Source organism: Tinamus guttatus, unplaced genomic scaffold (assembly GCF_059628265.1).
Source record: "Tinamus guttatus ecotype Peru unplaced genomic scaffold, ASM5962826v1 Tinamus_guttatus_pri_ptg000710l, whole genome shotgun sequence".
In the NCBI taxonomy this organism is placed as follows: Eukaryota; Metazoa; Chordata; class Aves; order Tinamiformes; family Tinamidae; genus Tinamus; species Tinamus guttatus.
Window position 1 is genome coordinate 4,118,335 of NW_028289244.1, and position 15,679 is coordinate 4,134,013.

General features: G+C 51.7%; 1 protein-coding gene across 1 annotated transcript; it reads right to left on the reverse strand.

Moving 5' to 3' along the window:
* Window positions 1-6,559: 6,559 nt before the first annotated feature.
* Window positions 6,560-7,594, reverse strand: LOC148591777 (uncharacterized). The gene has a single exon (XM_088536804.1). The coding sequence runs from the start codon at window positions 7,592-7,594 to the stop codon at window positions 6,560-6,562; it is 1,035 nt and encodes a 344-aa protein (XP_088392930.1).
* Window positions 7,595-15,679: the final 8,085 nt, after the last annotated feature.

Sequence of the window (15,679 nt, forward strand, 5' to 3'; positions counted from 1 at the left end):
CTCCCTGCAGAAGTGATGCAGAAGATGCTTCAGAAACCCCTGCAGGGCTGTGCCAAGCCAGGCCCAGGAGCAGCAGCGGAGGAAAATCAGCATCTCCTGCAGCTCATCCGTACCTGCTCTTCCTGGCAAGAGCAGAGCTGCTGCTGCCGTGGTCGTAATCCCTGAACACCACGTGTGGCAGAGCCGGCAACTAAGACACCTTCTGTCCTGAAACGGGGGACGTAAAGAGACCTGGAGGCTGCTGGATGCAGAACCGGGTGCTATCAGCCTGTAGTTATATTTTCTAGCCCTATGGAACAGGAATATCCTTGACTAAGAGCACGATCCCTGCGAGCGAGGATCACACTGAGGTTCTCCCGCTCTTCCAGCCGCAATCCCAACCCTGCAGCTAAGGTCACCGAGGAGGCTCCCGGGATGGTTGTTCTCCATGTGTTTGTACAGCGCCCGGCTGGGTCCTGCCAATGCGCACAGGGAACCTGGGAGCAAACGGCCCCGTTTTCACTGCCCGCTTCAGTCGCATTTTGAGCAAAGCTGCTATTTCTAGGGTAATTGCTTTGGAGACTGAAAACCCGTGATGGGGAATCTCCCTGTTCTGAAGCTGAGCAATAATCTAGGTTGGCTCCACCTAATGCTCCATCGAGTGTTAGAGCAGGGTGTAAAAATGTAGCTCAGCACTTTAGGTCCGCATGAAAAGCCTTTTTCTCTCCTGTGTGCTTGTAACCGAAGGAGAAACAATAAAGCATTCAGTTTAGCTCAGTTGACTTGTACATGTCATAGTCCCCACCAAATGCGTTGCGGCAGCCTCCGTGCTGGCCGGGATTGTGTTCTGCTTACGTGGCCTCTGAGCTGGGCTTTGCAGAGCAGAGATTTGCTGAGCGCACAGGGCAAGCGCCCGGGTGCCGTGGCTGAATTGCAGGCAGATAAAACGCTGTGGTTAGCACGCAGTTCTTGCAAAGGCCGAGCAGCTAGACCCGCATGGAAACAAAGAAAGAAATACTTGACAAAGGGCTAATGCATGCAAGTAAATAATAATGCCATTTCCCTCGCTAGCTACTAGTAGAAATCTATGTTTTAAATGTAGCAGAAAATTATTCCCATTATGAGCTCATTCCAAAGCACTTAAGGGCTCCCTTTGATTTTAAATGGCATTGGGTCAAACATTATGTAGCAACTAGATGGTATTCCAGAAATGCCCAGTTTTTCTACAGCTGTTTGCAACAGTCCCAGGAAGCGTTGCCTCCAGGAGCATTAATTCCAGGAAGGCTGTAATTGCCAAGGACATTTTATCTGTTTTTGCATGCTGTGTATTTTGTATCGACTTTCTCCAGCTTGTGCCGGGCAGATCAAGTTATATATGAGCATCCCAGAGCACCAGAAGGGGGAAAGAAATTTGGATGAGCTGTTTCAAGGCTCTGCTGTCACCATGGCCCAGATCAGTGGGGTCACCCATAAAATTGCACATGGGCATTGGTGAAAAAGGCAAAAAGCTGTGCCTGGATCACCTGGCTGTCCAAACACAACCTGCAGGTATTACTTCCCTCACCGAGCTGGTATTGGAGGTGGGAGCAGAACAACGCCAGCAAGACCCTGCGAAACGTGTCGCTGATCCCTCCGCAGCGTGACTAACATGGCACCAGCTTGCTCTCCGTTTAGGAAGGCTCACAGTTAGTTACAACATCCCCTCAACAAGCAATTAGACCCAGCTACAGCACTTTTTCTTTCAGGCCAGCGTTGTCTTGCCCGTCTCCCTCATCCAGTGAGCAGTGGGTTGACCTGGCGGCTCCAGGGCCGGATCGCGTCCTGCGGTGCTCATGGAGCCGGACGCGCGCGCGCTCGGGCACCGCGGCCGTTGCCCTCCTGGTGTTTCTGCAAGGGATCCCTTCATGAGCGGGGATGGGGCTCTGTTTGCTCCTGTGGGATAGTCGATCAGACTGAGCCTGGTCCTTGGGGACGATCCCTTCGGCCCATGGCGCGGGGTAGCCCAGCGCGCTCTCCCCAAGGCCTCTCAGGGAGCAGAGCCACCTGCACCCCCCTTGCTCAGGTCCAATTTCCTTAAATTAGCTCCCATATCATCTCCTGGACGTTTAAGATCAGGCTCTTTATCTTAAAGGACATTTTAGGAACTGGTTTTCCCAATGTCACTAATGTGCCTCCCGCCTCCTTTGTTGCTTTTAGGCCAGCTCGAGCTTGTCTTTTGGCACCTCTTCCTGCTCTTTAGGAAAGATCCATTTGTGACAGCCCTGTGTGCAATCCCCGTGCCCGTGTCCCAGCTTCTGAGCAGTTTCCATCTCCCACACCATTGGAGTTTCTATAGAAAGACTCTTTGTAGGGTCGGTCCTGATGTGCTTTGATGGCTGTAAGAGTTTCTGAGCTGCCTCTGCACTGTGCAGGTCCAACAGGTCCCATCAGAGGCTGCTGGAGCCGTCGCTTTCTCCTCAACTGGAGCTAATCGGCACCCGAGTCATTTGGAATCTGCCTCCTCTGTTGCTGCTGCTTCTCTAGGCTATTTCTGTGATACTCACTATGGGATCGTCTGTTGTCTACTGATGGGGCAAGATGGGAGAGTTTGGTTTCTCCCTTTCCATCTCTGCCGTGTAAATTCTGGTCATGATTTTCTATGTCCGAATGTATTTACAGTTTGCAGCAGTAAGAGTAGTCTGCAACCTAAGTTGCATGTTCGCTGGTACAGCAAACTGGTTGTGAAGGCTGAGCCTGAAAGCTGCCAGTGGGATTGCAGTGCCAATTCCCCATTCAAATTAATCTGAATCCCTTAGGCAGGTCTGACGATCTCAATAAATTAGATTTTTTTCTGTCGGTGGCTTCAAATGCAGAGATTGCCCTGAGATTGGCCGTGTAAGCAGCAGGGCTTTTAGCTCATTCCATGACCTAAATTCATAGATGGGGTTTTCTTTCTTGTTTGAGAGCCTTTTGGAACAGGTTGTGGCTCTTGCAGATTTATCCCAGCTAATGATTCCTCAGCTGCTCTTTTGTACTGAGTGAAAAACAGTGAGAAAGGGAGATTTTCAGTGCTGATCACAGGAGCATTCCCATGGGACAACACAAGGAGAAAGAAGCGGTTCAGCTCCATAACTACTTGTCATGTCACTCGATTCAAAAGTGTCTGATTTAGTTACCCCTGGTAGGATTTCAGGCTCCCTCTGCAGCCGGAGGGCAGCTTTGAATTGCCTCCTAGAGAGGCCTGGCTTAAATAAATGAAATTTTAAAAGTCTCTGCTCCTTCTCAGGGCACCTAGAGAGCCATGGTGTGACCGGCCCTGGCAGAGACCGAGACCAGAGGCCCCGTGACAAGAATCTCAGCTGGTTTCCGCGGGCATCGACCAGAGCCTCTGCTCACACCCACGTTTGTCTCAACATTTCAGTGGAAAGTGGGTAGTTTTGTAACATTGCAAGAGATGGAGAATTCACCACGTACCCAGGCGAGCTGTTCTGGCACTGCGAATTGCCCAGCGGTGATTTCACAGGGGCTGCTGGGCTGGTCTCCAGCAGAGGAGGTGCTAAAGAAGGTAAAAGATTTTGCTTTTTAAAAGCAGGATTTTGCTGAACCTGGAGGCTGGAAGCTTCGAGGGTGGCTAAAGCTAATAAAAGCAGTTCTCCCTCCTCGCCAGCTCTCAATTAAGTAAGCAGCTTTCCATTTTACACTTATCTCCTTGCACAACTGGGATTTGCGTCTCGTTGGGCTCCTGGTCCTCGGGGCACCCTCTGCCACCAGCCAGGAGCTCCCTTCCTCCGGTCCATCTCCCTCTCACCTGCAATCTGGTCATGTCTGTGACCTTAATTTGTCTATTCATCCTCCCCTTAGCTGCATCCCGCCAGTGCTGACTCCTCTCGCATATTATTTAAAGCATTAGGATGTTTGGCGACTTTCTTTTTGTAATATCTTTGAAACACCAGCACCTGCAGCCAGTGCTGGAAGGAGAACCTGTTTGCACTGGAGAAATGAAGAATAAAGTTCAGCAAAGCTGCAGTGCTGGAGAGGCACGTGCCAGCCCGCAGCTGAGCAAATCCAGAGGGTTTTTGCACCCCGGGCTGCATCGCTGCACTAGGAGCTCCCACCCCAAGGAATAAGAGCCGGATGGGCTGGAGGGATCTTTGCTTTCATGTCCCGAGCTGCAGCTCTAACCTGTGCCTCTCTGTATCCAGGTATCTGCTGAGCCAGGAGTGACTGGAATGGCTGTTAGCGTCGTGGTTGGGACCCCTAAGGGCACTTCCAAATCTTTGGGTATCTAAGCAGCTCTGCTGGAAAACTCGATGGGCTTCAGGATTTTAAACACTTAGAGGATTTTGCAGCAGCAGAGAAGAAATCACAGTGCTGGACATCAGTTCCCTGGGGCTGGGGGTAAGGTCCTTTTGGGGCTCTACCATGAGGATGACTATTTAGGCCTAGAAGGCTTGACCAGTACAACACAGTGCAATATCCCACACAGCTGTAGGGTTAAGGGAAGCAACTGCCTGGGTCCGGGCACAGAGGAGCAAACTCTGACAAGACACAACCCCCTACAAGGTGTCCAATGTACCTGGGAGGGTGCTCAGTGCTAGCGCTGCCCAACGACCTGATCAGGCCTCTCTAAATCCCAGGGGAGGGCAGGGAATCGAGGGAGAGGGGTCTGCGTTATAATCCCCAATCCACATGTCACAGACCTGCACTGCAAACGACTGCTCCTGGGTCTGCAAGAACGGAAACAGCAGCTGTATGTACATATAGAACAGTTTTATTTGTGTTTTTTTCCCATCAAAAGCATGCAGTTGGCACAAGACTCGCTAGGCATCGCAGTGTCATCAGTAGTCACGTGGAGAGAGTGAAAACAGAAGCAGGGCAAAGCAGACAACCATCACGTACGTCCTGCTGTTCATCTGTGAAGGAAGGAAACACGAGGAGGACACGGGCTGGGCTGGCACCTCCCCGAGCCAGGGAGCAGAAGCTGGAGCCGATGTGACACCTCGTTCATCTCAAACACTCTCCATCAGCTTTAATAAATGCTGGAGCCGCCTCCACGTTTATTACTGCTGTGCAGTTAGTTCAAAAATCAAGACGAGAAGGAGATCAGCTCCATAGCACTAATGAGTTTCAAGGGAAAAAAACATTTGAGATAAGAGATGTGAGAATGAGAAGTTCAAATATGGTCACCTTTTGATCTTCAAGCATATTTACAATCATGTTGGTACTGAGCAGAAGTTGCCTTGTGATTTGATCTTCTCAAGGGTGATTTGGAAATTGCTCATGAGCATTTTTATAACTGCTGCTTTGCAAAGGTGTTTCCCCTCTTAGCTGCAGTTGAACAGGCAGCCTGCTCCTCGTGCTGTCCCCAACGCCAAAAAACTTGCTCACAATTGTAGTAATAATAATTATACCAGTATTGCTTTGCAGTTTTCCCACCTACTCTATTCCCTAGCTAAGGAAAATGCTGTCCCAGGTGCAGATAAGTGAGACCATGGTGGTCGTAGAAGAAATCCTGGAGAAGTGACAGCTTCTCTACACAGCAAAGTCTGGGTGTAGCAGTGAGGGGATGATGGATGCCCTGGGATCTCGCTGCTTTACACATGTCCCATCTAACATTAACCGCGATTGGCCTGACTTATATCTGGTCAGTGCTGGGACAACATGGAAACGGCTCTTAGGACCTGCGAGGATCCTACATCCCCAGGCTGCTCTGTGGGCAAAGCTGCTCCTGGAGCTGATCCTGAGGCTACAGAGCTGTTGGATGGTCTCACTGGTTGTCAGCACATGAAAAGGAAAATTCGCTACATGCCTCTGGTACTGAGACTTGTCCGTGTGACAGTGCAGAGACGAACACAAGGCAGAGGGCAGGGGTTTCACAGGTGCCTTTCCCACTGATCCAGGGCAGCTACAACACAAGACAAGCACCCGCACACTGATGTTCATCTGGGGCTAATCAGAGAGAGGTGACCAAGCCGTGCTAGGATAAGCAAGAAGAAAATCCCTACCCAAAGGAGTTTGAATAATTTCCACGGTGTCCTCTAACTAACCTCATAAAAGATTTCTTAATATTTTTTGCAATATTTCTTTATGCAAGTGCTGTTTCAGGTGACCTATCCAGTGGCATGGTTGCGTAGACACAGAGATAGGCAGAGGGTCTCTTGATAAGTGCATACATCAGAGAGAGCGTATTTAGTGCCAAGTGTAAGTCAGACTGTTCCTTTCAGAATAACTGTGCCCGCGTGTGAGAAGCAGCTGGCTCTTTAGCATTTGCTGTAAAACACCAGTAATTCCTGCAGATTGCTTCTCCTCCAAAACAGATGGGGTTTTGTATTCTCTTCAGCTTGTCTCCGTGCTCAGGACACATCTAGGCAATAGGTATGACTGGGAGAGGCTTTAAAAACCCCTGTCTCTCCAAAACGAGATTAATTGCATTTTCTTTAGTGAATGAGAGCCCGAGTGGTCCGTTAGATGAGAGAGATGATGAGCACGAAGGCCACCGGGCTCGCATGCAGATCCGAGGGGAAATTGCAGCACCAGGAACACGGGAGCGCGTCTGGGTCGCAGGGTGGGCAGCTCCGTGCTGGTACCGGCCGAAACGTTCTCATACTTCAGCAATGGCTGGGAGCAAACAGGCTTTTAACTTGGCCTCTTTCCAGATGCATCTGTGTGCAGAAATCCAGTTATGGACTGTGGCTTTTGGAGTGGCCTGGAGGCACTCGGCGTGTTGCTGCCGGTGCCGGCCGGCACCCCGTGCGTGTTTGTCCCCACGAGGAGATCCCCGCTCTTCCTTGGCATCCTTGGCTGCTGTTGGGCAGCTCTGCTTCCCTAGGGAGCAGTGCAGCCCCCTGCTCCCCGGCCGCGCCGCCCCGGCCGCGCTCGGCGGTGTCGGGATCTCCTCCCCGCCGATACCCGCGGTGCTGTTTTCTTGCTGGCCATGGATACTGCCCAAAAGTGTCACGCCAGCTTTCCTGAGACACCTCAGCTCCGAGCAGCCCATTTCCTTCTGTGCAGGTCTTGGAGAGGGAAGCCTTGGGAAACCCAGTGCCCGTGGCGAGCTTGGTTTCTCTGTGGATTTTCCTTTCATGCCCAGGGGATGGATTTCACCGCCCAGGGCATGCGGGTCTCCAGAGTTACACAGGGAGCCATCACTCCTGGAGCTCTTGCTGCTAAAAGGCCCTGCGGGGCTGCAGAGCTTCCCGGCCCGTGTGTATATCTGTGCCAGGGGGTCCTCTCTGCGCCCGAGGTCGGTCTCTGCGCTGCCAGGAGCAGGGGTGACTTTCCCTGGTGGCACCACATTGGAGATGAAATCGGTGAGTTTGCATTTTGACGCTTCCTGCCGGGTCCTGACAAGCGCTGGGGACCATGACACGTCCTCAAGGGTCTTCAGGACCTTCCTGTCTTGAGCCCGCCGGCCAATTTCGGGCAGGCCCGGGAAGGTGGGTCTGGCGAGGTGGCAGATGGACTGGATGTAGTCGTCTTCGCTGCAGAAGGACTCGGCGCTGCTGGATGTGCCTGGCGTTTGGCTCGTGGCGGCCGAGCGTTTGGCACCGCTGCTTAAATCGTCCAGTGCTTCCTCGTGGGCTTCACGTATGGTGGGGAGAGGCTTCGAAAGGCTCAGCCTTATCCGGGGGGCCATGGCTGCAAAGAACACACGAGACGTGGTCAGCACGTGAAGGTAAGCCGGGGTATTTACAGAAATTTCATTAAAAAAATTGCTGGCAGTGGTTTTTATATCTGCAACTCCAGAGAGAGCCCATATACCCCAAGGTCGCCAATGGTTAACTACAGTAGAATAATAATGAAATAAAAAAATCAGAGAGGTTCATGCAGGTCAGCAGCAATGCTCATTTCTGAAACAGGGCAAGGAATTAGCAACTCGGTCAGTGTGGGGTCAGGCTGCTCTCCTTATTTAACACTGCTCTGTTCACCGCAGCGGGGAAGGCAGGAGCTGATCTACTTTGGGTGCAGCATCGAGTACATGGAGTGACATTACAGCTACTCTGTTTTATAAGTCCAGAAATAGCAGGAGATAAAAACGTACAAATGTGTTCGTTTTCATCCAGTGGTTCCGAAATTCAGTTATCACAGAGTCACTGAATCGCTGAGGTCGGAAGGAACCTCTGGACATTGTCTAGTCCAGTCTTCCTGCTCAAGCAGGGTCACCCACAGCACCTTGCCTGGAACTGTGTCCAGCTTTTGAGTGTCCCCAGGGTTGGAGATGCCCTTTAAACACAGCCTCTCCAGGCAGCTCGATCAGTGCTCAGTCACCCCCACAGCGAAGAAATTTTCCCTCCTGTTCAGAGGGAGCTTCCTGTATTTCAGGTGTCTCCTATTGCTGGGCACATCCATCCTCCTTACATGCTCCCTTCAGATACTTATACACAGTCATAAGATCCCCCCCTTCTCTGGACAAGTCTTCTCTTTTCCAGCCTGAACAGTCCCAGCCCTCTCAGCTTTTCCTCGTGCGAGGGATGTTCATCATCTTAGTAGCACTTTGCTGCTCCCCAGGAGCTCCGTATCCCTCTCGTTGGGACACGGGACTCCAGATTTGGTCTCCCTAGGGCTGAGTGGAGGAGGAGGATCATCCCCTCGGCCTCCTGCTGCACCCCAGGACACCCCTGGCCTGCTTGGCCACATGGGCTCGTTGCAGCTCGTGGCTGTGGATTGCTGGATCCTTCTCTGATTGCTCCTGACGGCTCAAGGCAGATTAATTCATGCCCTTTAAACAGTTACCCCCAACTCTTTCTAGGCTGGATTTCCATCTCTCTCCCTCCTAGTCAGGCAGAACAGGAGCCTTTTTGACTAACATCTCATGTTGCCGCCTTTGTTAACTTAAGGATTTTTTTTTTTCTTAAAATATGATTCTCTATGCTTTGTTTACATCACATTCTGCCAGAAACAACCCTGTAGCCTGGCCTTTTTAAAAAAAGATCCCTTTCTTCCATTTGTGCCTTCCTTTTCATTTATTGAAGCATATTAAAACGGCTGGATTCTCCCGTTTTGGACCTTGCAGCGCTGGTGGGTCCCGGCCCCGCGTGCTGCACCGGCGCTGCAGGAGCAGCCCCAGGCTCACGGCGCAGGGACAGGCTGACACAGGAGAACGTGAATTATTACCCGAGCCCGGGTAGCCCGGCCTTGCTCCAGGAGGAAAGGAAATTCCCGGGTCCCTGCAAAACTCTTGCAATGGGCAGAGCCTTTCTGGCCTGGGTGGGGGTCACCTGGCCGTGCAGCAGCCGCGTCGCCCCCGCGCAGGCAGAGCCCCCAGCGGGGTCACCTCTCCCTCCGTCCGTCCGTCCGTCCGTCCGTCCCCCTCGGTGCGGCCGTCCCCGGGAGCTCGCACAGGAACCCCCTGCCCGGCGGGGCTGCAGCTCCCCCTCCTTGGGAAGCCCTGGACTGGCCCTGCTCCCCAGCCAGCAGTTTTCCCGACAAAGCTCCCCTCTGAATTCCAGCTTCGGCATCGCCCCCTTTCTGTGTTTCTCCTCCTTACCCGCGTCGCTCCCCGTGGCAGCCGCAGGGCTCCGCGCTCGGCGCCTTCCCGCGGCCGCGGTGCCTCCTCGGCGCCCGCCGCGCTCCGGCCTCGCTGCTCCCAGTCAGCTGATCCCGCTGCCTGGTTTGTTGTCGCTGCTAAATATAGCCCCGCTGGCTGCCTTCCCTGCCGGAGAGCCCTGATTCCACAAGCGCCACGTGTTACCGGAGCGGCAAAATGGCCCCGGCGAGGCAGGGCCGGCAGCTCCCAGCCCTGCTCCGCGGTGCCGCGCGTGGGAACGCGGGTGGGTTTGTTGGCATTGAGAGCGTGTCCAGCATCCACACGGCCGGGTCCATCCCGGTTTATTTAGCCAGAGGATCGGAAGGGCTCAGGTTCCTGCTGAGGCTGCAGCTGCGCATCCCCACCGAGACCTCTCCCCGGGGCCTCTGGAATCAAGGGTTTTCCTGGCTTTGCAGCTTTTTAGTGCAACTAACTCCAGCATTCCTGCTGTAGCCTCTCTTGGAGACAACAGGGCAGGCTGGGCGGGGTGGTGGGGATTGTCATTTTGCACCCAAAGTTTTTATTTATTTTTTTTATTGCTTTTATTTCCAAACACCATCCTCAGAAAGCACCTTGACAACAGCTAATACCCGGGCCTGGATGCTCAGCACCACATCTCTGCAAACTCCTTTTATGTCCTTCATGATTTCCCCCCCCAAAATAGCGATTCTTAAAAAGCATCATTAAAAAAAAGCAAGCTGCTATTATCCAAATATAGTTTACAGGATTTTTTTTTTTTTTAACTCAACCACAGTCCTCCTGTTTTCTCTTGCCTCAAGTGGCTGCTCAAAAGCATTAATTAAAAACAAACAAAAAAATAAGTTGCACCTTTGAAAGCTTGTTTGTCTCTCTGCAAAACTGCCCCAGGTCTCTCCTGAGAACTTGTGAAGGAAGCGCTGCTCAACAGGCCTCTATTTATGGCCCCGAGTGAGCCAGGGCTCCCGGTCTATGAGACCCGAGGTCACTCGGGATGAGCAGCCGCGGGAACCCGCAGCAGGAGCTGCCGATGGAAACACGGGTTGTTATTTCTGCACAGCTTACCTGAGAATAGCAGGGAGTTACTCTTTGTTTTTATCAGCTTTTTCTCTCTCTCTCTCTCTCTTTTTTTTTTTTCCCTTTGAATACTTCCAGTTTGGGGAAATCCTCTCTTAAAGCAGTTTCACAGCAGGAATTGCAAGGTGCAACAGGCAGTTCCCTTTTTGGGGGGCTTTTTGAAGTTTGCTGATGTTCAGCTAAAGAAAACGTCAGTCTCAAGGAGCCCTGGATGGATACCAAAACCAGTTGCCCCCCGGGTGCTCTCAGTAAAACACACTCCTACTGCAGAGCAGCAGCTTGGCTGTGGCTGCTCTGCCCTGCACAACGTTGCAGGGATTTGCCCACCCCTAATTTCACTTTTTATAAACATACACCTCGACTGCGAAAAATTCACCCAACAACAGCCCAAGCGTCTGAATCCTGCAGCGGTTCAGTCCCCTTGCAATGTGTCCCGTGAACCTGGGGATGCAACCAGCTCTGTGATGATTCTGGCTGGTTCCCCTGAGGAAACTGGGCCGTGAGGACGAGGTTTCCCCGGCGGGTGCCACATTCAGCAGGGAGTGACACACACGGGGCTGCAGCGAGCGGGTCGCACCGGGCTGCTCAGCGGGGTTGAGCTTGGCTCCCATCCGAGCTGCCTCCGGCTTTGCTGGTGGCCCAAGAAGGGCCTGAACTTGCCGGGTGCTCCGTCCTCCTCTCGCAACGTGGAAAAGCCCAGACCACAAATGCATCAAGGTTTGGCCGTGCGCAGGTGTGGGCCGTGCACGGGCGTGCGCGCCGCTCCAGCTCCCAACGAGGAGATGTCTGTGTTCATTGCTCAGGCTCTGGAATTTTCATCCTTTAGATATATATACTTATATATATGTGTATATATTCATATACATAATTATATATCTAGGTACATATATATTTTTATATGTATACATAGCAATTTTCTCTTGCAAACTGTCATTGTTGCTGCCCCATACTGCTCAGCGACCCTCCCAGCACCCCAAATAACTGGGATAAGTCTAATATAACACATTTCAGGACAGTGTCATTAATTGCAAACCACCTCCAGAACACGCCAGGCACCTGCACACGGACCACGGACTCCATTTGGCTGAAGGACAGATTTGCTGCAAGCTTCTTGCTCAGCATTCGGCTCCGGATTCAGCCTGACGGGGTCTGTGTGTCCGTGGCGCCGCGTGGGCTCCGTGTGGCCGTGCCGGGCTGCGGATGGACGCGGTGCCGGCTGCGGTGCCGGCTGCGGTGCCGGCTGCGCCCGCGTCGGAGCCAGGGCCTCTCCCGGCGCCGGTCTCATATCCGCACTGCTGTACGGTGCCACCATCTAGCGGCAGCCGGGCTGCAAAACGCGTAGCTGGAAAGGCCCGGAGCCTCCGGAAGGGACCGGGATGGAGCGAGGGTTGGGGGAGAGCCGTGTCCGGGGGAATCCCTTGTTTTGCTCCTGGAAGCTCCTTGTTTTGCCCACAAAGAACAAAGGCCAAGGGGGCTGCAGCTTTTCCAGCACGGAGGGATGCGGGAGCCCGCGGCGCCCGGGGTGCAGCTGGAGATGCCCTTTCCGCAGCTGCAAATGCTGCCATCCTGCAAACACCAAGTCCTTGGCATTGTACGGAAAATAATTAAAATAGGCATCTTTTTCTAGTGCAAACTATGCAGACTTTTCCGAGCTCGCCAGCAGCAGTAGCAGCTGCCACTGCAGCCGGCTGCCTTAGCAGGGACGGGCTGCCCTCGGGGTGTCCGGGAGCTGATGTCTCTCCACACCTCACATCTGTGGGGGGAATAACCCATCAGAGCAGAGTATTGGGCCGCACTGGGCCCCAGAGGCAACGGCAGGCGGGATCCCGGCCAGGCACCAACAAGCGCTGCTTTTATTCCGGCCTTGGGATGGTGACTCAAAAACATCAGCTTCATAAAGACTTTCAGGAACCCCAAAGCTGCTCAATGTGATCCTTGCCACGGCTGCAGATCGGAAACTATGTAAAAAACCAAAACCTGGGTTTTAGCAGGGCGTTTAAACTCGCATTTTCGTACTGATAATGCTGAGGCGGGAAGTTACCTGCACAAAGACACGTAGCACTTGGAGCACTGCGTGTGCTAAGCACAAATGATTGATCCGTGTGGGAGCTTTCACATCCGCAAGCAACAAAACTCTATTAGATGGCAGAGATTCAATGTTGTTTTAAAAGCAGCCCAGCTCGGGCAGGAAAGCACATGCAAAAAGGATTTCATGGAAAGCAGCAAGTATTTTATCACCAGGCCCTGTAAAGTAAAATCTGTCATCAGTCCCAAGCTGATGAGCCCAAATAACATTGTCTTTTAAAAAGACGCTGTGTGACCCAGCATGGATTAGGGCAGAAATTAAGGGATGAGAACCTCACGTGGGTTTAAATAAGTGTGATGAATTTCTATGTAGTTATTGTCCAAGGTTTTGGTCTGATCACTTCATAATATTTGGTCTTGAATCATGGATGGTCCAACAGGAACATAGGACTCTGCAGCAAGTACCTCCCACTCCTAACTACCCAAGGTGAAGTTTGGGAAATTGAGCTGATTTGGAGGCTAAAGCTCCGTGTTGTTCCTCCCCACTCCCAGCATATCTGCACCCTGTTATGTCCATGAAAAAAAAGCAAAGGGACAAGTCAAACACTTTGCAAAAGGACACAGACATTTAAATTTAATAAATTATAAAATTAAAGATTCTAATTTGTATATACATTTTTAATATACACGAAATGGCTATTTATTGCAATTTCTGTTAAGGCATATGTAAGTGAATGGAAGTCGCATATAGATATTCAGATGAACATAGCTAATACTGTGCATTGTAGGTGAGTAAATAAAACATTAAATGCACTACATAATAGAATAAAACATAGAACCCCTTTGAGTACTGGTAAAGCACCATTTATAGAATTCTCAAAATATCTGAAAGCATCTATGTAGATATTGTGAGACCCTAAATATTGAATGAATATGTTAACAGAAAAAAGTGATGCCTCTGTAAGAAATTACAGAAATTTTAAAGGAATGTGGCTGAAAAAAAATGAAGCAGATTGGAGTCAAAAGAAATAGAATTGGTTTGGGGTCTTTTTTTATATGGATGTGTGTGGGCTGGCACCTGGATTTTAAGTCTAGATAAACAGAAAAATGATTTTTTAGAAAGTTGTGTACTTGTATGTCAGAAAATGCATTGCTTAATGGGGCCACATTGCTGCAGCTCTCAGATCAAGCAGTCTCTGTAGGATCAATTTCCTCATAAATCAATTTGCTCATAAATCTGCTTTCTTTAGCTTCTGAGGATTAAGTTAAATTAAAATACCACTCTCTGCTCATAATGTCTGTAAATGCAGTACCTGGGCAACAGCAAAATGGAAGGAGGCAAACTACGACAATGCTTTTACCCAAGGACAGCTCTGTAGGAAGGACAAAACAGTTGTCTAAGGTTCAGCTGACCCAGAAATTCCTCAGCAGGAGAAGGACCAAAGCTCAGGTGAGCACAAACCACCCCCTCCATTGCCTCGGGTTGCTTTTTCCTGTATCAGCTGAGCTCTGCTCTGAGGTTTCAGCAGGTGAAATGGGGTGACACCTTTGGAACCTGCTATCTTGAGGAATGTCTCCAAAACATCTTCTGAGATACGAAAGCAATGTGGAAAAGCTTTGCCAGTGTGAGGAGAGACTTTCTGCTTGTGCAAAGGGACTGTGTGGAGAAGGCTGGTGGCCCTGGTGGCTGCTGTGCCACAAGGGGCACTTTGCGCCCAGCAGCACCTCACTGGCTTCAGCAACCTACGGTGGAGCTTCTCTTTCACCTGCTATTCCAGTGTCCCCCAGATAACAGCTAGAAAAACATTCATTGGAATTAAGAATAGTCAGAAGTCAGTCCAGTGAGATCCTCTAAAAGATGGGACTGAAAAAGGAGCAAGTCCTTCAGCGTGGATGACCCCCAGACAGAGCCCAACACGTTCAGCCTGTGGCGTCCAGGCCGCGCCAGAGCCCACCCTCGTGGGTCACCCTTGTGCTGGGGCTCTCAGGTGGCCCAGGGCCACAGGCCTAGTGCCCACAGCAGTGCTGGCCACTGCCTGAACTACCCTGAAATATTTCTGCTTGAAATTTCTGAAATACAGAAAGGTCACGTGAGGTTGCACCAGCTCCACCTCCCTCCCTGCTCGCTCACTTGGAGTCCTCCGGAGAGAACAGCCCGTTTGCGAGGCAGTGTTTGAAGCATGGGCAGTTCTCAGCTGGCATTTCTTCGCATGCCCTCTTGGGCTAAACCTATTCCAGATACCAAGGAAGAAGAGACACTATTAGATGAGGTATCGTGGGCTTCTGAAAGTAGGAGCAGTGGCTCTCCAGCAAGTCCTAGCGAGTAAACCAAGGCACAATCCAGATGGCAAACTTTTACCAGCTCCTGAGCCAATATAGGATCAGAATGAGAGAATGAAGATTTACAAGGAGCCTACAGCAAAGAGCAGCCCTCGGGGAGCCGGTGAAGGGACGCAGAGTCACAGGATGTATCAGAAATAGGACGTGGGAGAGCTGAAGAGAGCCACCCACACAACCCTGCGCCACAGCCCTTCTCCGTCCTTGGGTTTGGTCACTTCTTCCCGTTAAACTGGTCACACAATTAAGACATGCTTCTAGCTACACAAAGTCTTGGGGCTGCGGTTCATTTATACTGCCCTTAGACCTAAAAGCAGGATAATAACCTGAAGAGGAAAGGAAGAATCACAGCTGTGCAAGGAAGGCAAGAGCTACTCCATACAGCTATCTCCAGCAGCTATCCTGGGAGCCCCGGCACGGCTCGCTGCTCTCATGGCCAGATTTGCACGTGCAGCAGCTGGAATGGTGCCGAATCCCTCCTTTCTTACCTATAAGTGGCACATAAAAGAGCCCCCGTGGGTACTTGCTGCCCATCGCTCTCCTCTACCCAGCTGTGCCCTGACCCTGCGCCGTCCCTGCGTCGGCCACGTCCGCGGGAGCTGCAAATCCCCCTGCACGAGGCTGCGGCTGCCTGCGGATCAGCCTGGAGCCATCCGGACACCGGGAATGGGGACAAGCGAGGGCAGGAGCCAGCTCAGCATCGGTGCCCTTTGCCTGGGGGAAAAGGCCCCTCGAGGTGGGGTCCTCCCTCTGCAACTGCCCTAACCGCGCTGTGCTCAG

Coding starts and splice junctions, on each gene's coding strand:
- LOC148591777 (XM_088536804.1), bottom strand. CDS start 7,594: ATGGCCCCCCGGATAAGGCTGAGCCTTTCGAAGCCTCTCCCCACCATA.